The sequence below is a fragment of the Schistocerca americana genome, chromosome 2 (genome assembly GCF_021461395.2).
Source record: "Schistocerca americana isolate TAMUIC-IGC-003095 chromosome 2, iqSchAmer2.1, whole genome shotgun sequence".
Classification (NCBI taxonomy): domain Eukaryota; kingdom Metazoa; phylum Arthropoda; class Insecta; order Orthoptera; family Acrididae; genus Schistocerca; species Schistocerca americana.
Window position 1 is genome coordinate 1052250835 of NC_060120.1, and position 24891 is coordinate 1052275725.

A 24891-nucleotide genomic window follows, 5' to 3' on the forward strand; every position below is an offset into this window, starting at 1 on the left:
AAAAATGGGAACATTTCTACAATCCAATAAAACTGGAAGTGATGAAGGAAACAAATTGCCTTCATAGTAATTGAAACCTTGCAACTTTGCCATTTACTAAACATTGATGGCATTTATCATTTTTAAAAAAATTACATCTGTATGAACACATTCGTGAAATCTGCTATTGAGATTCCTCCAACGACCGCTGCAGCATCTCAGCTGGGATACTGTGAATTGCATCCCGAATTCTCTGTTTTAACTCATCCAGGGTTCTTGATCAAGTTGTGTAGACTTTGCTCTTGAGGTAACCACACAAGCAAAAATGACAAATGGATAAATCTAGTGATCTAGGGAGCCAGGGAATGTTACTGAATCATGAGATCACACGGTTGCGGAACAATTCTTGTACATCTGCCATTGATTGCCATGCAGTGTGTCATGTTGATCCGTCCTGTCGAAACCAGGCTGCCTGAATGTTTGGAAAGCTGTTCAATGCACATGTAATGAAAGCTCATAACATCTCCACACAACAATCAGTTCATTTGCGAAAAAATAGGGTTCGATAATCCCATGTGATGAAACACCACACCATACTGTCACTTTACTAGCATGTAAAGGGCACTAATGAACATCACTTGGATATGTGTTTGCTCAGTAATGGTAGTTCTGTTTATTCACATAACCTGTGAGAGGGGAACGTGCCGAATCTGACATCCACAACCTGTTTGGAAATTCATTGTCATTGTTTATTTTTTGTTATCATTTGTTGACAGAATCCTAATCATAACTGGAAATCGTTGTCCTTCAATTGTTGCACCATCTGTAGTTTCTACATATGAAATTTTAAATCGAGATAAACAATTCTTCAAACACTCTCCTGGGACATTCCAACCACAGCTGCTTGCTTACAGTTTGAACGCTGTGGGCTCTGTAAGACAGACTCACATACAACATCAATGTTCACTAGAGAACACATTCCTGTTGGTTTCTTCTTGAGGGCAAATCCAGTCTCTTCAAATTATTAATCCAACATTTTATCGCGTGTTTCGACAGAACAGCATCATGACGTCCTAAATTATAAAAACGTCGAAACTCCCTCTGCGCCGCTACCAATCATTGTTTTTATAAAACATTTTTATGGCTAACACATGCAGTTGTCCACTCCACTGATCCACGATTACTGAAATGGCGGACTGTTTACTCACTAAATGTCATGAACCTGCAGTGCTGGCACCTGCCCATGGCTGCCACTTTTTCAAACATTCCCATTATTCTGCATCACCCTCTATCTTGTGTGTGAACTAAAACTGAAATGATCGTAATGAACATATTGGCCCCATGTCATATGAACAATTTCTTGGAAGTTTTAAATGATCCCATAAAATGTAGCTTGTTCTTTTCTTTAGCAACAGATGCCTCCAATCACCTAAACAGGGAAATGTTTCTTGTTGTAACACAACATTCTGACTTCTTTAGTGGAACTGAAAACAAACTGTTGTATTTTTTAGAACAGGCAAATGAAACTGCAATAGGTTGTTAAAAAAATTCACTGAAGTCAAATAATAACTTGAATGTCGGTAATAAATCATCATACTGTGCTGATAGTGGCAACATAAATTATGGCAAGCACCCTTCAATCGTGAAACTATTAAATAATGAGAATGAAAATATCCTCAAAGTCAGTTGCTTTAACCATGTGATTCATAATGCCACGAAAAATGCATGCGACTGTTTACAATATGTAGATGTTGACGTATCAGATCTGCAGATAACATGGCGATTCTCGCAGATAATCAAGTGATGCTGATTCAAATGCTAAATGAAGCCTGTGCAGCATATGGTATGAAAATTAATAAAAAGAAAACCACAAGCATTGTCATAGGCCTAAAGAAGACAAAAGTGAAAATTAAGATCGGGGTCAGAAATCATAGAACATGTAAGAGCATTCAAGTATTTGGGAAGTTGGATTAAAGAAGACAACAAGATACCGAAGTGAGAATGGCTCTGGCGAAAGAGGCATTTCAAAAGCAGAGAAGACTCCTAACTAGTTGTTTAAACAAGGAATTAACGAAGCAACCAGTTAAGTGCTTAATATGGAGCGTGGCCTTGTACGGAGCAGAAACATGGACTTTGAGAAAACAGGATGAGAAGAGAATTGAAGCTTGTGAAATGTGGATATGGCGTAAAATGAAGAAGATCAGCTGGACTGATAAAAGTCAGGTATGAAGTGCTGAGGAGAGTTGGAGAAGAATGAAGGATGCTGCTGACGTTGAAGAACAGGAAACTAAACTGGACAGTAGAATGAAGGCTTTCATGACCGGGTGACATGGCTGTTGATATACTTTCCGGGATGTGAGGTCGTGGTCCAAGAAAAGGAGCAGAAAAGTTCTTGGACTACGACCTCACATCCCGGAAAGTATATCAACAGCCTAAACTGGACAGGCCACAATCTAAGAAGAGATTGCCTTCTAGTAGAGCCAACTGAAGGTTTCATTCCGGGAACGAGAGGGAAGGGCAGGAGGAGGTTCCAGATGCTGGATGATGTCAGCAGGCCACAAGGAGGGTACCAAAGAATGACGAGGAACGCAGAAGACAGAGAAGCATGGAGGGGTTTGCAGTCAATACCTGCCGTAAGGCAGACAACCCATTGTTGTAGTTGATGTTGTTGTTGATGATGATGATGATGATGATGATAATGATGAAGTGTTAGTATTGAAAATATATAGTAAATGTGGTGCTACAGAAGAATGCTGAAGATTAGATCGGTAGATCACATAACTAATGAGGAAGTATTGAATAGGATTGGGGAGAAGAGAAGTTTGTGGCACAACTTGACTAGAAGAAGGGCTCGGTTGGTAGGACATGTTCTGAGGTATCAAGGGATCACCAATTTAGTATTGGAGGGCAGCGTGGGGGGGTAAAAATCGTAGAGGGAGACCAAGAGATGAATACACCAAGCAGATTCAGAAGGATGTAGGTTGCAGTAGGTACTGGGAGATGATGAAACTTGCACAGGATCGAGTAGCATGGAGAGCTGCATCAAACCAGTCTCAGGACTGAAGACCACAACAACAACAACAACAACAACAACAAAGTAACTTTTTCTGTTCTGCCAAACAAAGTGAAACATTAAACTCATTTTTTTAATTTTTTATGCTGAATGGGCTGAAATCCTGTGGCATGTAAATACTAAAAGGTTATGTCAATACTAGATGGTTATCTATTAATACAGGGAAACATTCCACATGGGAAAAATATATCTAAAAACAAAGATGATGTGACTTACCAAACGAAAGCGCTGGCACGTTGATAGACACACAAAAAAAACACAAACATACACACAAGATTCTAGCTTTCGCTACAAACTGTTGCCTCATCAGGAAAGAGGGAAGGAGAGGGAAAGACGAAAGGATGTGGGTTTTAAGGGAGAGGGTAAGGAGTCATTCCAATCCCGGGAGCGGAAAGACTTACCTTAGGGGGAAAAAAGGACGGGTATACACTCGCGCACACACACATATCCATCCACACACACATATACAGACACAAGCAGACATATTTAAAGACAAAGAGTTTGGGCAGAGATGTCAGTCGAGACGGAAGTGCAGAGGCAAAGATGATGTTGAATGACAGGTGAGGTGTGAGTGGCGGCAACTTGAAATTAGCGGAGATTGAGGCCTGGTGGGTAATGGGAAGAGAGGATATATTGAAGAGCAAGTTCCCATCTCCGGAGTTCGGATAGGTTGGTGTTGGTGGGAAGTATCCAGATAACCCGGACGGTGTAACACTGTGCCAAGATGTGCTGGCCGTGCACCAAGGCATGTTTAGCCACAGGGTGATTCTCATTACCAACAAACACTGTCTGCCTGTGTCCATTCCTGCGAATGGACAGTTTGTTGATGGTCATTCCCATATAGAATGCATCACAGTGTAGGCAGGTCAGTTGGTAAATCACGTGGGTGCTTTCACACGTGGCTCTGCCTTTGATCGTGTACACCTTCCGGGTTACAGGACTGGAGTAGGTGGTGGTAGGAGGGTGCATGGGACAGGTTTTACACCCGGGGGGAGGGGGGGGGGGGGGTTACAAGGATAGGAGCCAGAGGGTAGGGAAGGTGGTTTGGGGATTTCATAGGGATGAACTAACAGGTTACGAAGGTTAGGTGGATGGCGGAAAGACACTCTTGGTGGAGTGGGGAGGATTTCATGAAGGATGGATCTCGTTTCAGGGCAGGATTTGAGGAAGTCGTATCCCTGCTGGAGAGCCACATTCAGAGTCTGGTCCAGTCCCGGAAAGTATCCTGTCACAAGTGGGGCACTTTTGTGGTCCTTCTGTGGGGGATTCTGGGTTTGAGGGGATGAGGAAGTGGCTCTGGTTATTTGCTTCTGTACCAGGTTGGAAGGGTAGTTGCGGGATGCGAAAGCTGTTGTCAGGTTGTTGGTGTAATGGTTCAGGGATTCCGGACTGGAGCAGATTCGTTTGCCACGTAGACCTAGGCTGTAGGGAAGGGACCGTTTGATGTGGAATGGGTGGCAGCTGTCATAATGGAGGTACTGTTGCTTGTTGGTGGGTTTGATGTGGATGGACGTGTGAATCTGGCCTCAACTCCTTTGGTTCCATCAGATTCACCTGGTCCTACTCCAAATCCCATGCCACTTTCCTTGATGTTGACCTCCACCTGTCCAATGGCCAGCTTCACACGTCCGTCCTCATCAAACACACCAACAAGCAACAGTACCTCCATTATGACAGCTGCCACCCATTCCACATCAAACGGTCCCTTCCCTACAGCCTAGGTCTTCGTGGCAAACTAATCTGCTCCAGCCCGGAATCCCTGAACCATTACACCAACAACCTGACAACAGCTTTCGCATCCCGCAACTACCCTTCCGACCTGGTACAGAAGCAAATAACCAGAGCCACTTCCTCATCCCCTCAAACCCAGAATCCCCCACAGAAGAACCAAGAAAGTGCCCCACTTGTGACAGGATACTTTCCGGGACTGGACCAGACTCTGAATGTGGCTCTCCAGCAAGGATACGACTTCCTCAAATCCTGCCCTGAAATGAGATCCATCCTTCATGAAATCCTCCCCACTCCACCAAGAGTGTCTTTCCGCCATCCACCTAACCTTCGTAACCTGTTAGTTCATCCCTATGAAATCCCCAAACCACCTTCCCTACCCTCTGGCTCCTATCCTCTTAACCGCTCCCGATGTAAAACCTGTCCCATGCACCCTCCTACCACCACCTACTCCAGTCCTGTAACCCGGAAGATGTACACGATCAAAGGCAGAGCCACGTGTGAAAGCACCCACGTGATTTACCAACTGACCTGCCTACACTGTGATGCATTCTATATGGGAATGACCATCAACAAACTGTCCATTCGCAGGAATGGACACAGGCAGACAGTGTTTGTTGGTAATGAGAATCACCCTGTGGCTAAACATGCCTTGGTGCACGGCCAGCACATCTTGGCACAGTGTTACACCGTCCGGGTTATCTGGATACTTCCCACCAACACCAACCTATCCGAACTCCGGAGATGGGAACTTGCTCTTCAATATATCCTCTCTTCCCATTACCCACCAGGCCTCAATCTCCGCTAATTTCAAGTTGCCGTCACTCACACCTCACCTGTCATTCAACATCATCTTTGCCTCTGCACTTCCGCCTCGACTGACATCTCTGCCCAAACTCTTTGTCTTTAAATATGTCTGCTTGTGTCTGTATATGTGTGGATGGATATGTGTGTGTGTGTGTGTGTGTGTGTGTGTGAGTGTGCGCGCGAGCGAGTGTATACCCGTCCTTTTTTCCCCCTAAGGTAAGTCTTTCCGCTCCCGGGATTGGAATGACTCCTTACCCTCTCCCTTAAAACCCACATCCTTTCGTCTTTCCCTCTCCTTTCCTCTTTCCTGATGAGGCAACAGTTTGTTGCGAAAGCTAGAATTTTGTGTGTATGTTTGTGTTTGTTTGTGTGTCTATCGACGTGCCAGCACTTTCGTTTGGTAAGTCACATCATCTAGATGGTTATCTCTCACACTTGCTGTTGAAAGGCTTTTAAAAATTTGGGAGCCTATAAAAAGCTACTTTAAAAGCACAGATGATTCAGACTGTCCTAAAGTTTTGAAAAAGTATTTTTGCAACGAAAATACAGAAGTAAATACAATTGTTCAGGCTGATATTAGTTTCTTTGTGAATACTGGAAATGTTTTCATTCAAAAAGAGAAGTACTTGGAGAAATCTGATCTTAGTATTATGGAATCTCATGAAGCTGTACAGTTGAAGAAGTTAACAGAAGAAGGAATATATATTTTAGGCAGTAGTACTCATAAATTGTTAGTCATTGTTCTTGATTCAAATTTTAAATCTACGAGTGATAACAACTTCATTGAATTCTCATTTAGTTAACAAATTTGATGATAGTGGGATTAAACTCTTTAAACTATGTCTAACAATTAATATTCAATGACATGCATGTGTCAGGCTAGATTGTGTATATGAAAATGAATTATATGAGGATTTTTGTAGCTCTAACAATGCTGCCTCTTTAGAGAATAGCGTTAGCCAGAAATGGATATTGGTTTTAACAACTTTGAAATCAAATATTGTGAATTTTGAAAACTTGGGTAAGCTGGTAGATTATGTTACCAACATACCACGAAGTAATGCTCACACTGAGAGAGTTATTTTCTCTTGTGAATAACAAGTGGAAGGTGTAAGGAACAAAAGTAGTAACATCTGCCAATTTTGCAACGTGAAAAAATTCAGTACAGAAACACCAGAATTCTATTGCATGAATGGAAAAATTTGATTACCACCACTGGAAGTACCTACAAAGGAATTTTTACATTACATGACTGGGGAAACTCTAGAATCAAAACGCTTTTCTCAAAATATAAAAGTGAACAATGCCTCTTCCCAAACAACTTCCTTCACTATCACTTTGATCAGCACAAACTAGGTGAAAAATACAATATGAGCAACAAAAGACACCTGGAGAAACAGCAATTTAATGCACCTCAGATAGACAAAGTTGCCATCGTAATTGGGACAATGAAAACAAGTCGTGACATAACTGTACAACGAAGAAGAGGAGAACTACAATGCATTGCAGAGACACACCGTACATATGGTGCCCTCCAATGCCCATTAATATTTCAGCACAGAGAGGATGGATATTTCTTTATGTGAAACAAATCCAACCTGAAAAGGTGTAGAAACAAGCAAAAAAATCACTTCCAAGAAGTTCTATGCTTACCGCTATATGATCAGAGACAATGAAACATTCAATCACATCCTCAACACTCACCATTTATTCTGACAATTCCTCATAGATATGTATTCAAAAACAAAAGTGGAATGGATGCTTCAGATAAGACTGAATCAGAAGAAACTACGCACAGAAGAATATGTCCATGTTCGAGACGCAATAATAAATGACGGAAACATTGATAACATTAGAACAGTGGTAATCTTACCCTCAACATACATAGGGAGCACATGCACGAATACACTTAAGACGCCATGACGACCTACATCCAAAAATATAAACGATCTGAACTCTTCATAAAATTCACGTACAACTCGTCGCAGACAGAAATCAAAGAACAGCTAAGATATGGACGAGTCCTCATGCACGGACACAACATAATAGACAGCATTTTCCAACAAAAACAAATGAGCTTTACTGAAGTCATCACAAAATACCACAATCTTGGAACCATTAGATGCTGGATTTACACAATCAAATGGCAAAAAGGAGGACTGCATCTCTCTCACAATCTCGTATGGCTACAACGATATCGAAAAAATCATCCAAGCTGTTTCGCAATCCACAAGATAATATGGAACTCTATGACATAGTAGTGAAAAACATGATTCGTGGACAATGCGGGTCATTAAACCTGAATTCAGAAGTATATATAAAACATACATGGACGACACACAAACTGTAATTGATGGTTATCCAAAATACAGAAGACAATCACCCAAAAATGGTGGCTTCACAGCAAAATACGAATACGAGGCAGTGACAAACTGGAAACAGATAATCAGTGGATAGTACCATATAACACACTACTTTCCTAAATGTTCCAAGCACACACTAGTGCAATTCAGTCAAATCCATCAAATATGTCTGGAAGTATGTGAACGAATGCAGTGAAATGGCAGTATTTCAAACAGCCAAAGACAGTGAACAACAAAACAGAAATGATGAGATCCTCATGTACCACATGGGAAGCTAGATAAAAACTAACTAAGCGGTGTGGCAGATTTTCGGTTTTCCCATACATGAACGTGAACCAATTGCGCAACATCCAGCAGTACATTTGGAAAATGGACAGAAAGAGTTTACTTCGCAAAAGAGACTGCAAGAAAAAGACACTGGCAGAAAAACTGCAAGCGAACCACCTAAGAATATGACGTCAACAACTTCTTACCAACTGTGCCAAATGGATCCATTACTGTATGTCGAAATTTCTACCTACCATATGTGAAACACAACAACAAAAATTTTTGAACAAAGAAAACAAGGAATTCCAGTAGAATATCATCCAGGAATCATGAAAACTGGCACACTAGGCCAAATATACACCATACATCCACACAATTCCAAATGTTTCTATCTCCGGATGTTGCTACACGAAATATGGGGTACAACATGTTCCGCAGATCTCCAGATTGTTGAAGGTTATCTACGTCAAACGTACAGAGAAGCGTGCCAATGCTTAGCATTACTGGAAAAGAACAACCACCAGGAATTAACACTACAAGAAGCCTCACTCAAAGTGTCAGCTAAACAAACAAGAGACTTATTCGTCATAACTCTAACCAGATGTAACCCACCAAATCTAAAACAGCACTGGGACTCCTCCGAAGAGAGTATGAGTGATGACGTACTGTACCAAATCTGACAAGCTCATCCCGAGCTGACCATCAAATTCAACGATGACATTTTCAATTGAACACTTATTTGCATAGACGATGAAAGTTCAGCAATAAATAACCAGGTCTTAGTACAACTTGAGATGTAAGCATCACAAAAGAATGCTATCAGTGTGGTAAACTTCAAAAATACAACAGAAAATAGCTACATCAACGAACTACTTCAATACATTGCCCACAACAAACCACTCCTCAATGACAATCAAAAGAAAATTTACAATGTTATCAGGGGCCAAATCAACTATGACACTGGCAGAATTATTAAATGGATGCACAAGGTGGCACCAGGAAAATGTTTCTAATAAATCTATTGCTGGTGGAAATTTGTGCTAAACAACACTTGCACTGGCATCATCCGGTACTGCAGTCACAGTTGTGGAAGGACAATAAACTGCCCATTCCACCCTACAACTACTGCTGAATAATAACCGAAGAAAATCTCAAGAACTGGACAGAGTGAACTTCTAAAGCAGGCTCAAATTATCTTCTAGGAAAAATGCACAATGACACACAAAAAATCACTCGAAGTCATGAACAGAACATTACAAGACTTGTGAGGAAACTCTGAAGTTATGGGAGGAACTCTGCTCATATTCTCAGGAGATTTTTGACAAACACTTCCAGTTATTCCCACGTCGACACAAGCAGACAAGATCAATGCATGCTTTAAAAAAATCACATCTCTGACCACACATACAAATACTGCAATTAACAATAATGTGAGAACTGAACTATCAAAAGATTAAAAAACAGCACATTTTGCTTGACAACTTTTACAAATACACGAAGGTCATATCCTACTGACCAGACTACCACGCGCGTTAAATTCAACAGTGATTTCTGCAATATAGAGACTGCTGAAAACAAACCCATCGACCAAATTTATTCAAACATTGTTCAAACTACACCAATCCAGGCTGGCTACTTGAAAGGGCAATTTTAGCAACTATAAATAATACTGTTCATAATATCAACATTAATATTCAAAAGAAAATTACCAATAAAGAGAGAAAATGCAAATCGATCGACACAATGGTAAACGTTGAAGAAAGTGTGGACTTCCCCACAGAATTTCTAAAATCCCATTACACTGCTTTTGACTTAAAATTTGATCTCCGACCATACTATCTGGAAATCTCAACTCGCCAAAACTATGTAATGGAAAAAGGATGATCCGTCAAACAGCTGTCTAATAACGTCATTGAAACCAAACTTATAACTGGAAAGTAACACAGAAACACACTATTTGTCCCCAGAACACCACTGATCTCTTCTGAACTGCCATTCCCATTGAGAAGACTGCAATTTCCAATCAAATCCGCCCACAGTTTTACAATTAACAAAGTGCAAGGACAAACTTTAATTACACTTTAACCCCACCCCCTTCCTTCCCCTCTTTCCTCATGTGAGTATCACTGACCCATTAATATTAATGATTCAAGTGTTTTATCTTGCCAGAGAGCTAACAAGTAAAAATATCAATAAAATAAGACAGCACCACCAGCCAGTGCAGCAGATTTTACCCATGTGAAACAGTCTTATCAGCAATAAGAAGTATTTGCTTACATTTTAACTAACTGTTAATAATTGTGAGATTCTGAAGATACTGTGCTATATGCGTAATGTAAATTTGTACTTGACACACTGTGGGCTTAAAGCATATGTAAGCGGTGTCTGCCCCCAAAATACACTCGTCTTGCAGAGAAAGTGGCATATAAAACATGTTTCTGGTGTTCCTATAGACGAAGTGACATGTAGAGGTAACACTCCACTTATATATCTAAAAACAAGGATGACGTGACTTACCAAACGAAAGCGCTGGCACGTCGATAGACACACAAACAAACACAAACATACACACAAAATTCTAGCTTTCGCAACCAATGGTTGCTTCGTCAGGAAAGAGGGAAGGAGAGGGAAGGACGAAAGGTTGTGGATTTTAAGGGAGAGGGTAAGGAGTCATTCCAATCCCAGGAGTGGAAAGACTTACCTTAGGGGGGGAAAAGGACAGGTATACACTTTCACACTTTCACACATACACACACACACACACACACACACACACACACACACTCACACACACACACACACACACACACACACAAACACATATATCCATCCGCACATACACAGACACAAGCAGACATTTGTAAAGGCAAAGAGTTTGGGCAGAGATGTCAGTCGAGGCGGAAGTACAGAGGCAAAGATGTTGTTGAAAGACAGGTGAGGTATGAGCGGCGGCAAATTGAAATTAGCGGAGATTGAGGCCTGGTGGATAACGGGAAGAGAGGATATATTGAAGAGCAAGTTCCCATCTCCGGAGTTCGGATAGGTTGGTGTTAGTGAGAAGTATCCAGATAACCCGGACGGTGTAACACTGTGCCAAGATGTGCCGATGTTCCCATCTCCGGAGTTCGGATAGGTTGGTGTTAGTGGGAAGTATCCAGATAACCCGGACGGTGTAACACTGCGCCAAGATGTGCCGATGAGAACTTGCTCTTCAATATATCCTCTCTTCCCGTTATCCACCAGGCCTCAATCTCCGCTAATTTCAAGTTGCCGCCACTCATACCTCACCTGTCATTCAACAACATCTTTGCCTCTGCACTTCCGCCTCGACTGACATCTCTGCCCAAACTCTTTGCCTTTGAATATGTCTGCTTGTGTCTGTATGTGTGTGGACGGATATGTGTGTGTGCGAGTGTATACCCGTCCTTTTTTCCCCCTAAGGTAAGTCGTTCCGCTCCCGGGATTGGAATGACTCCTTACCCTCTCCCTCAAAACCCACATCCTTTCGTCTTTCCCTCTCCTTCCCTCTTTCCTGACAAAGCAACTGTTGGTTGCGAAAACTAGAATTTTTTGTGCATGTTTGTGTTTGTTCGTGCGTCTATCGACGTGCCAGCGCTTTCGTTTGGTAAGTCACATCATCTTTGTTTTTAGATTTATTTTTCCCACGTGGAATGTTTCCCTCTATTATATTCATAACACTCCATTTATGTAGTCTAAATTGAAATCTTATTACTACAAACTGGAAAATACAACATTAATATGACACTGTACACAGAACTGATACACATTAAGTAAAACTGGCAATGGGTGGAGGGGGGAGTGAAAGAAGTGAGTAATAGCCAACTTCTATTGGTTCCATCAGACAGGCTGAATTATACTACACATAGAAACCACAATAAAAATAAACAAATTGCACATTCAAGTGCATACTGCATATAAAAAGACAATTATTTTGTTCGCCTGATGGCAACTTTTCGTGTTTTAATCTAATTTTTGCTAAATATGGCACCAACAGGATTACTTGAAAGTACACATTGATGACTAACATTTGTGAAGTAGTGCTATTTGTAAAGATATTAAACATGATCCTCAATTTTGTTTGTGATCTTTAAAACCTTTGTTATCTTCAAAAGATGTAACTGATAAAATTTAAACTACATTGCTACATGCTATATTAAATGATGATCGTAAAACTGATTTTTAACTAATGAAAATATTACTGAACAAAAAAGTACAAACCACCAATAGAGTGCTCCGCTCTCAAGCCTTGCCACTGTATACAAAGTACATGTATGTAGAGAGATTATTCTGTCAACAGAAAATTCTGAGAAGCTTTGAGCAGGATGTTCCAGACGTACAGCTGCATGTACTAACAATTCGTCTAACCACGTTGCTACTTTTCCACTCTCTGTTGCAACAGAACATCTAATTACAGCACTTGAAATGTGAGTAACCCGTTCTGATAGTAGCCCCAATCCTAAAGTCTTCGGGTGATGCACACTCATGTTCTGGAACAAAATTTGCATTTGACTAATTAATGAATAACAAAGAAAATTTTGGCTTGTTTCAGTAGTGGTTCGCAAACAGCCATTAGCAAAGCAAACAAAAACAATAATTAAAAAAATTAAAATCAATGTAAAGGAAGCTTATTTCTACGAATGTGCATGCTTTAACCTGACTTATTACAAAATAAAATATTATAGGGCTCAAAACAATAGCTGTCATTTGTCCCAATAACAGTTTTGTCACAAAGAATTTGACTGGTGGCCTTAGTTGTATAATAGAAGCTGAATTCAAAAATCAAATTAATTTTTTCCTAATTACAAACAGTTTGTGACAAAACAGAACTTCTCAACGATGTTAACACATTTCCTTTTGTTCCAAACTCATTATCCAGGTAACAAATCAGAACTTATATCTGCTGTTAAGTCTCAATCAACACGAGAAACATAAATGAGACAGATCTCTACTGCCAATCTAACATGTAGCTCAAATAAATAAAGCACTGCTTCTTCTTAAGCTACTTAAACAGCACAGATAGGGAAAACAACCGTATGTGTGTGTGTGTGTGTGTGTGTGTGTGTGTGTGTGTGTGTGTGTGTGTGTGTAAATGGTTGCTATGAAAGAACTGCCTGGACAGAAGAATGCGGTGAACACTCTTCTTGTTGAGCCCAATATGCGTAACTATCTGCACTGTACATTATATTTGGTCTTGCAAAAACCACAGACGAACGTCACATGGGTGCACGTACTTGCAATATAAGCTCCCAAGGAGCAACAAATAAATATTTGCAAGATCACAAATTAGAGAAGTACTTGGCTATTACTATTTCCTCCAGAAGTCTTGTATTACATGTTCCCAGAACATTTGTGCACTGTACAGGAGAGTCATAGATTTCTCTTGCAGATGTTTACAACATTCCACGTTAATGTGGCAGTAGTGGAACAGTCTATTTGAACGGTCTCTTAGCACTGTACTGAACATCGACAACAAAAGATTATTCTATATTTCTATGCACAATGTGTCATTGAATACAGCCTTAAAAATAAGTAAATGGTCTAGCATGAGTTCACACAGGTTCTGGACCATACTTCAAACTACTGAGACTCATTTATGAAATAGGCTGTGGAAATTAGAAAACTCTAGTAGAGATAAAGGCGAAGCACTCAGTTATTCATGGTAGTGGGCACATAATACTGAGAGCTGCACAGGACTACATTCCGTATAATAATAAACAGTGATGAAAAAACAGACATGGCTGATGATCTTTCAACAACAATGTAATGTCTGGTTGCAATGGGTACCCGTTTATCACTTACATGTGTGTGATTCCGTTACTTCTTTGATATTAAATGGCTTTCATAATTAAGGTAATGGTGAATGTTTTACAAATCTCAGACTTTTACATGGAATTAATGCACCGAGAACATTTACTGGAACTTTCTACGTTTGTTGAGTAATGTTGAGAAAAAATGGTGTAGCTGTCTTTCAAAAGTACTTGCACGAAGATTTTTGGCAACCGTTAAGTGATAAGATCATCATAATATTGTACACAAAGTAATGTGATACTATCACTCAAACCACATATCTTGGCCGATGATATGGATATCTTTCACGGTGGCCTCAGCACTGTTAGTTACAAGTAGAATTAGATTATTAATTAAGAATAATAGCTTACAACATTCGAGTCTCAACCAGATTAACAGGTTCCACATCCTATTATTATTAAACACACTAAGCACAGGCCATAAAGTACACTAAAATCAAGATAACATTTCACATCAGTATAGCAATGTTTTACAAGTAATTTATGTGGTTAGAGAAATCATTTCGAATTTTGATATTTTTAAGATTTAACACGAAGTATTCATGCATCCATCAACAAATAAACATTCATACTTTAAAAAAAGGATATTTTTGACGTACTGTGTGCTAAAACCAAAAAAGTATAGGTGTTGCTAACATGGGCAATCTAGAGTGCTCGATTCACGGCGATATTTGAGAAAAATGAAGTTTCTGTTCCCATTGTAATAACAGGTCTTCATGAAGACAGTCTTCCAAAAAATACTGATTCATTTCTACATGACAGCAGACGTTTGTGTCACTCAAAATTATTTCTAAAATCTGTGATAATGGAACAAATATATTTACAACACGAAAGCTAAAATATCCTGAAATTTGTTTTCAGACCACTAAAAACATAGTTATGTCAGTAAAAGCAAAAATTCTGCTATGAAATTGCTGATAAATACAAATTTAAATACTGGGCCATTCATGGCAATTGATCTTATTTCGGAAAAAGTTCCCACATGACCATCATGGAATTTACTGAAATCTTGTGTGAACATTCACACATGTTCCCAACGAATATTGGTAAACTTTTACTTCGAACAATTTAATACTTGCACAGATACAGTGATTTGTTTGACCCCATAGTGCAGATGTCAATAGTTCCCCCTTGAGTTTTTGTCAACTTTGAGACATAATACCTCCAGTAATATTTTCTTAAAAGAAACAGAATTAGCCCAGCTTTTTAAACTTTCTGTGTTCTCTTACGCGAAATATCCTGAGCAATTTGAGTATGGATAATCTGAAGCAAAATCGATCAAAAAAACAGATGCTGAAAGAAGTGAAGTTTAGCTTTTTATATCTGCGGACATAATTGACACATTCAGTGACACAAGCAAGGCTATCACACACACACACACACAACCACAATCTCTGGCAGCTCTGACCAGAATGCAGATGTCAAGCAGAATGGTAGCAGCAACCTGGAGGGGCCAGGGCCAGGGAAGAGGAAGGGATAACAGTTGCGGGGGGAGGTGGGGGGGGGGGGGACAATTTGTCTGGTGGAGTGTGAAGGGACTATACTGCTGATTGGTGCAATGTGAAGAAGCTGTGGAGCAGAGAGGTGAGGAGGGGGAAGAGGGAGTGAAAAAGGAGAGGGGTGAGGAAAGACGGTCAGGTGCATTGGCAGAGAGCAGCACACAAAGAGGATGGGAAACAAGAACGGGGAGAGGTTACAGGTTACAAGGGGTGGAAACCAATAGGTGGAGGGTGTGGGGACAGTGTGTTACTACAGGTTGAGCCCCCAGATAATTTTGGGAGTAGAGAATGTGTTTTAAGGATAGCTCTAAAACTGTACAGTTCAGAAAAGCTGGTGGTGGAGGGGAAGAACCAGATGGCTCAGCTAGTGAAGCAGCCATGGAAATCAGTCATATTATGTTCAGCTGCATGTTGTGCCACAGGGTGATCTATTTTGTTCTTGATCATGGTTCGGCAGTGGGCATTCATTCTAGTGTAGCAATGCATGGGGTACCAAATTTATCATAAAAGTCCGTAAATTACTCAACTGATAGTATTTTTCAGTACAGGTATTTTGTTCATTCCAAGCAAGTATCAATTCATGACATCATCGTCCCGACACGAGTTGACAGTAATCTGAATCCGTTTTAGCAGACTATTAGTTTCTTTCACAGGATAAAATTTTATTAATTATGAAATACAAGTTCTTTAAGTTTATTTAGAACAGGAAATGTTTGGTTAGTAATTGCATGCCATAATTTATCTGTTTAATATAAAGGTGTTTTGATTTTTGTATGCATTTAAAAAGTGTGAATTTATGTGCAGCTTTTACTCTTAGGCGAGTTACCACTTAAGAGTGCTATAAGTGCGCATGTACAGTTCGCTGACCTGTGCGGTGAATTTCATATAGTGATTTTGAGTCGAATAGAGACAAATCCAGTTTCATTTAGACTTTACGTGAGATACACACATCATGTTATTACAAAAAGACGTTTAGTCTATCAGCGAAAATTGAAACTTGCACGCTCGATTTGAAACATGTTACACGCTAGCGCGTGATTGAGGTTTCCAGTAAATCGCGTACAATAATTGCAAATGTGCTTGGACTTAATGCACGAAGTTTGAAATTACTTTTCGAGACAAATACTGATTTTTGATAAAAACAAACCGAAAATTTATTCAAAATATCTAGGTTCTGTTTTAATTAGGACACATATCACCTTGTTGATCACGTTGTTTAGCAATACGGTAATGCAAGTGTAGTCAAGCGTTTGGCAAAATCCAAGACGCTTTAGTTAATGCTCAGTTTTTACATCACCCGAAACTTGAACAGGATTTTTACACTGCCACTGTTGGTTCCTAAACAGGTCTAGGCGCTTTGCTTTTCCAAATGGACAATCCACAAGATATGAATACCATTAAGATTATAGTATTCGCAAGCAGAACACTCTCTAAATGTGAAAGGGCATACGGTACCACTGAGTTAGAGGCACTAGCTGTGGTAAGGGCCTTAAGAAGTTTAGACATTTTGTATATGGAAAAAGAATAACCACATTTCGTGACCATAAAGCTTTGCCTTATATTTTAATGAGAAGAATGTTTCATTCAATGTTAACCAGATGGGCCTTGTTACATCATCAAGAATATAACATTTCATTGCAATATATAAAAGGGAAATACAACGTTGTAGCTGATGCTCCATCTTGTTTGCCTAGAAGACAGGATAATGAAAAATTTGAGGAACAGATTTTAGATTTCAAAATAATGAATCTTTCTATTGCATTTTGTGAGAAACAAATTTCAAAGTTGTGTCACAATATGTTGCAGTTGCAAGAACAAGATCCCTATTGGAAACCTACTGTATTTACTCGAATCTAAGCCGCACTTTTTTTCCTGTTTTTGTAATCCAAAAAACCGCCTGCGGCTTAGAATTGAGTGCAAAGCAAGCGGAAGTTCTGAAAAATGTTGGTAGGTGCCGCCACTAACTTCTGCCATCGAATACATGTAGCGCTACACAGGCATGCTTTGCAGGTACAAAGATAAATACTGGCGCCAAAACCTCTGCGTCAGTAAATAAATTTAAAAAAAAAAAAAAAAAGGTGGTAAACGAGCGCTTTTTCTCCACTCCGAGTTTCGACCACTACATTTTCGTACATTATCCAACGAAGTAAATACAAACTCCGTATTGTTCATCTTCAGATGTTGCAGAAATTCAATGTACTACGAAAATCCGACTGGAAAGACTGTTTGGGATGTTTGTCAATATGGCCAACTCTACGTTCTGAATTTTTTCCTACCTGTGAGAAGTGATGGTTGCTAATAGGAACCTGATGAAATGTTAATCACATGCAGTATTCTCTTCACCATAAGAATAATACGAATATAAACATTTTGCCATGTATTCTTTCGTGTTTGCTGCTATCTCATTTAAATCCTGTCTGCCTAATAAACTACGAAACTAGAGTGAGACAACAGCAAACGCGGAAGAATATACGTATCGTGTCATGTTTATATTTGTATTATTCTTTTGCCTAGTAGTGATACAGTCAGAAATGAAGCACGACAACTGACTAGATTTTTAAATCTAAGATTACTCTAATTTCTGTGTAGAATTTGATGTACTAAAGAAGCAGCCGCAAAGATTTTCAAACGGAGAAAAATTTTCACCTAACTCTCATTCAGAACATGTTCTACCATACGCGGTCTATTATTTGGTTCTTGTTGATCATTATCAAAGAAAGCAGCAGTGTAAGTAACAACAAATAGCAGTCTCTTGCCATTGTTTCGGTAATGAGACGATTCCTCTCTTTTTTTTTTTCTTAATTGTAAGCGGCTTTAGCGTGCACAAAAGCAAGCCATGCCGTGAGCGGCGACAGGCCGTAAACACGCACTATCAGAATGCGACAAACAATGCATGACACAGAACAGTAATGCATTTTCAGCTTAGAGTGATGTAAACACCTATTACAAAGAAAACGGCACTTATCAGATCAAAGCAAAATAAGCAATTGATTCAAACCAGACGAAGCACGTGAAAAAGGAAGGGTACGCTTATAAATACGAACGGAGCGCCTGATGCATAGCAATGGCTACCTGGTAAAGCTTAAGTACTAAGCTTACGACTCGAACCAAACTACTGTAGCTGTATCGTCATTCATTCGAACTAAATTGTGTCTCATATTACAATGGACCAACTTTGTTTCGATTTGGAGGTGTGGCCTAAAACTTTTCTCTCCCCTTGAATTTCGAGTCTCAAATTTCAGGTGCGGCTTAGATTCGAGAAATTTTTTTTTTCCCTTTATTTCGGGTCTCATTTTTCAGGTGGGGCTTAGATTCGAGTGCGGCTTAGATTCGAGTAAATACGGTATTCAAGATGTAATCAGCCAAAGAGCTACAAATCATTCTGGTAGTCTATATACTTTACAATCTAATATATTATTTCAAAGAAAAACTCATACCGAAGCATGAAAGTATGCATTCCAAAGGAGCATCTGGAATCTTTACTGTGTTATACACACACAGTGTGGGGACACTTTGGATCTTTAAAATGCAAAGCCAAGTTAGCCCAATATTGCTACACCCGAATATAGAACACTTGGCTAGGAAGAAATAGCACCAAAACAAGCACAGGTGAACAATACTCAAAGTATTTATGATCAAGATGCAAATCTTGCACAATAAGGGAAAAATGCACAAGCAAATCTGTAGCACACTTTCTATAACAATAAACCAGCACTTGACAGTTGACGAATGAAACCTTTTAAACACAGCGGTATATCACGATACACACATCTGCGAGAGTACTGCCAACCTGTAGTAAGCAACTTCAAGCCTTAAAACAGACAACAAATGCTGTAATCCAAATTTCAAGGAAATAATCTTTATTGAACAAATTATGAAACACATTCGCCAAACAACTGGAAGAATTGAGCGGTCCAGAATTATGCATTTACTTTGTTTCTCTGTTGACAAAACAATATCAGGTGATGACACTCGCTCCATACACACTCACAAGACACACTGTGGAGAAGCAGAGATGATATTACCAGCTGATATGTCATCCAACCAAACATTGTACTTGGCTCATTTGAAAAGCAAGAAAGAAGAAGATGACAGAGCCGACTATAGCTGCATATACGGCTTGATGGAGGTCGCAGTTCTATCCATTTTCTATCGGAACTGGCTGCAATGTGTGTGTGTGTGAAGTGCATCATGTCCAAAAGTGAAATTCGAACAAATTCACTGACTTTTGAGGACTCATTTAAATGGGCCATTTCTGCTAGACCCCCATTTACAATTACTCATGTAAAATTTGATATAAAGTGTATTACTAAAATGTAGACTTTCACAGCCGGAAATATCATGTCCATTATAATTATCCGGGCTGTTATGCCGTGGTCGGTTGACGAATTTTGTCTCAATTCCCAACGTTTTGTCTCCAACTGCGACTGCGGGAGACATCTTCAAGGGGATCCGTAGGTCGACAGAAGGTCCAACATACCCACTGGTTCGCTACTGACTGCCGCTGAATTCCGTGTCCGCGCGCTCCAGCACCACGGCGTGACGTCACGTGTTTTGAAAACGTCGGTGCAATTGGCCGTTGTCCGTCGCCGTTGATCGCCGTTGCCATCACCCAGTAGTGGAGGGGTGGTACACATCTTTAACACTGGCATCCATATGCCGTTTAATTTCACGCCCTCCTCCTTTTGGTTGAAATTATTTGGGTGTTTAGCGATTTCGATTGCCTCCCTGTAGAGCCTTTCGTAATATCCGCTTGTGGCCGCTAGTACTTGCGTCTCCTCGAAACGAAAATTGTGGTTCCCTGGCTGGAAAGCATGCTCCCCAACAGCTGATTGTTCTGTTTCTCCTCTTCTACAATTTCCCTTGTGCTCTTCCGAACGTTTAGAAACAGTTCTTTTAGTGGTACCCACATAAACATCACCACAGCTGCATAGGATCCTATACACTCCCGCTTTTTCCAATGGTTTGCGAGCGTCCTTGGCAGGCTTAAGGTATTCCTTATCTTCCTGGTGGGCTTGTAAATTACGAAGATGTATGTAAGTGTATGTTACAACTTGTGGTATGAATCTTGGGATGGCTGAACTAAGGTACAACAGCACAGTACACAACCCTAGCACGCTCCAGTGAATCCTGCAAAACGTCTTCGATCTTATCACAACATTACAGATTGGGGGGAAGTGTAGCGATACAAGGGGTACCAAATTTGTCATAGAAGTCCGTAAATTACTCAACTGATAGTATTTTTCAGTACAGGTATTTCGATCATTCCAAGCAAGTACCAATTCGTGACGTCATCGTCCAGACACGAGTTGACAGTAACCTGAATCGGTTCTAGCAGACTATTTGTTTCTTTCACGGGATAAAATATTACTGATTATGAAATACAAGTTCTTTAAGTTTATTTAGAATAGGAAATGTTTGATTAATAACTGCATGCCATAATTTATCTGTTTAATATAAAGGTGTTTTGATTTTTGTATGCATGTAAAAAGTGTGAATTAGTGTGCGGCTTTTAGACGAGTTACCACTTAAGAGTGCTGAAAGTGCGCATGTACAGTTTACTGACCTGTGCGGTGAATTTCATTTAGTGATTTTGAGTCGAATAGAGACAAATCCAGTTTCATTTAGACTTTACATGAGATACACACATCAAGTTATTACAAAAAGACGTTTAGCCCATCAGGGAAAATTGAAACCTGCATGCTCAATTTGAAACGCGTTACATGCTAGCGCGTGATTGAGGTTTCCATTAAGTCACGCATAATAATTGCAAACATGCTTGGACTTAATGCACGAAGCTTGAGATTACTTTTCAAGACAAATACTGATTTTTGATAAAAACAACCGAAAATGTATTCAAAATATCGAGGTCCTGTTTTAATTAGGACACATATCACCTTGCTGATCACGTTGCTTAGCAATACGGTAATGCAAATAATTTCATTCATCAGAACAATTTGCGATGTAATAAGTCCCATTACACATACAAACAGTTACACGGAATTTGCTGATCAAATGAGAATATAAGTGTTCTTTTCCAGAAATGCCAATAAACCAGTGGCTTCAAAAGTTAAATTACCAACTGCTGTGTAACTTCATTGGTATTGCCTTTCACTGACAAACACTATTCTTATTGATAAATGAACATTAATTGCCAGTAGATTTTGAGTATTCATGAACACTGCCAAGCAGCAGTTCACCTCACAACCAGTAATAAATGCCAATACAACTGAATGGGAATCACTTCATTAAAACAGAGCAATCAGCTTCCAATTCTAGGATAAACTGTACCAGGTGGAATTATTAAAAACTTGTGGGAGTGTAATAAGGTTTATCTGAACACTTCTATCACACATCATTATTTCACATTAACTGGGCAGATTATTAGTTGGAAATGAATTCACCCACAACAGATTGTCCCACGCCACTACCAAACTTTTATCGTGACTTCACAAGAGATTTCAAGAAGCCGGGATCAAGAAACAAGAAAAGAAGAGACATTGGTAAACTGGGACAGGTTGTTGGTAGCCACACCAACAAAAAAAGCTGTGCAATGATTGCAGGAGAACTAGTATATGACATGGCTGCTTTCACAGTTGGCCCAGGCTCTGATGGGGTAGGATAAGCCTGTGACAGGACTGGAATAGCAAGTGCTAAGTGGTTGGATTGGGCAGGTCTTGTGGCGAATGGAACACCACTTTCTGAGGGGTAGGATGCCCATAATTACATGGCATGATGATAGGTAATAAAAGCCCTGGCAAAGGATATGGTTCAATTGTTACAGTTCGGGATGGAACTGGGTGATGAAGGTGGCAATTCTTTGTGGGATGGTTCTGGGATGTGGTGGGAGGATCTGGGGTGTGATGAGAAACAGCACAAGAGATCTGTTCGCAGTCTAGGTCTGGGGTGTAGTGTCTGTCTGTGGAGGTCTTGGTGAGACACTTAGCATACTGGGCATGGGTGTTCTTGTCACTGCGGATCCACTGCCCTGGGTGGTCAGGCTGTATGGGAGGGACTTTATTGTGTGGAAGGGATGACAGCTGTCGAAGTACACATACTGTTGACAGATAGTGAGTTTAATGTGGACAGAAGTGTGGATGGAGTCATCACAGAGGAGGATGGTCAGCATCCAGGAAGATAGCACACTAGGTTGAGGAGAACCAGATGAGCCAGATGGGAGGGAAGGTGCTGAGGTTGTAACATGAAGGTATCATCAATAGACCTGAAATAGACTAAGGGTTTGGTGTTTTGGGAAGCTTGGAAGGTCTCCTCTAGATGGCCCACAAACAGATTGGCATAGGAAGGTGGCATGTGGGAGTCCATAGCTGTACTGCAGATTTCTTCGTATACTTTCCCTTCAAAGGAGAAATAGTTGTGAGTTACGATAAAGTTAGTAAATTGTATGAGGAATGAGGTGGTAGGTGGGCACAGGGATGTTGATGTATAGGGAGCTGATGTCAACAGTGAGTAGTAGGGATCCAGGAGGTACAGGGGTGGGAATGGTGGGGAGTCCGTGAAGGAAGTGGTCAGTACGAAGGAGGTGGTCAGTATGAAGGAAGTGGTCAGTATCTATGATGTGAGAGGCTAGATCAGGGGCAATTGGTTAGAGGTGTTGGTCAATGGAACCAGAATTCTTTCAGCAGGAACAGAATAACCAGCCACAATGGGGCATACAGGACTGTTGGGTTTGTGGATTTTGAGCGAGCATTCAGAAGGTGGATGTGCAGAGTATTTCTCCCCAACCCACCTCACCTCACCTCCCAACCTATTGACGCTTCACCTGTCAGCAACCTAGTCCCTGCACACTCCGCCAGACAGCATACCGTTGTCCCTTTCCTTTCCGCAGCCCCTCCAGATTGCTGCTTACGTTCTACATGAGAGCTGCACTCTAGTCCAAGTTATTGGAGATGGATGTCATATGTGCCCGAGTTGTGCTTGCTTGTGTGACTGAATGTGTGTGCAATTCTTTTTCTGTCAAAGGCAGTGGCCAAAAGCTGATGTGTTAGTGTCTTAGTTGTACCTGTCTGCAACTTAACATGTCATCTTTAGGCTAAGTAGCCACCTACCTTTACTTTACATTGTTAATTTTAATATAAAATACTGTTTACTTTATATTGCTGCTACCGAACCAAGAGCACTGACACCTGTGGCAGATCAAGGTGTGTATCTCAGTATTGGTGAACAGCAGAAATAAAGACACCTGAGACAAACTAAAACTGCTATCCTCAGCACTGTCTGTTCTGTGTCAGGAGCGGATATAAACAGTGTCAGTTCTCCATGTTAAGGCTGTCAAATAAAATTTTAAAAAATCTGAAGTCAATGGGATACCACAGCACACATGATCTCCCCAAGAACGCAATCATGATGGAAGAAAGTTATTACTGGTTGTGAGGACCAAAACCCAAGGTCCAGGATGGAAAGGCACACAGATAGCAACAAAGCCTCGCAAGATACCAGCTACTGAACCTATTGTTGCTAACAGCTGAAGAATAAGGTGAAGATTGGCATCTGTAATGTGGAAACCTCATTGAAAACCAATAATTTAATTTATTCGTAAAAAAGGAAATGAGAAAAAAAACAAGATTACTGTGCTCAGAGAGCATGACCCAAAACAAAGGTAATAGTGGCATAGTCCATATCAATTCAGGCTAGCTAGGAAAAAATCTTACCTTTATAGTCTCTAATGTTACTGAATTTAGCATTTGTTGAAATGAAGGACTAAGTAAGAAACAAGTATTTTTTTCCTTCAAAAACATTTCTGATCTGAGCTACAGTCCTCCAAAGATGACACTGCACATACCATTTTGAAGATGTGAATTTTGGAAAAGATTTTAAAATGCTGTATCTCTGGAACAGTTCTAAATATTTTGTTGGTTTTATTTGAAAGATAACTGCTTTATTATTACAAATAAATCCTGCATTTGGACATACCTGTCAAAGTTCTTTTACTATAGCGTTTTGAACTTCTTATAATTTATGGAAATTTTTTTTTCTCAAAAATGCCAATCCATAAAATTTTGATTTTTTCTTTTGTCTAGTGCCATGTAATTCTACATTCCCTTAAAAGGAGAGCTTCCACCTTTAGGCTGAACAGGTTTTATAAACAAGTGAAATTTTTGCCATACATAAAACCTGTTTTATTACCACATTATCACATAACAGGTTCATTAGAATCAAAACCTAGCCTTATTTAACATAATTTCAGTTTTGAAAGATGAATAAGAGACTCATTTTTCAAGCTTTTTAAATGGTTCCAAAATATATGTGAAAGGTCCAAAGACTTAAAAGGTTTCAATTTATACAACTTCTGTGGACTCTGTTTTGTACTGAAATCATCAAGTCAATGA

At 40.0% G+C, this 24891-nt stretch overlaps 1 protein-coding gene across 1 annotated transcript in view; it reads right to left on the reverse strand.

Annotated features, from left to right (window-relative positions):
- Positions 1-24891, reverse strand: part of LOC124596466 (E3 ubiquitin-protein ligase UBR5) — a 354797-nt gene that overhangs the window by 273313 nt on the left and 56593 nt on the right. The window contains exon 7 of the mRNA XM_047135607.1: positions 12457-12725. Within this exon, the coding sequence (XP_046991563.1) occupies positions 12457-12725 (269 nt within the window). The remainder of the gene's footprint in view (positions 1-12456; positions 12726-24891) is intronic.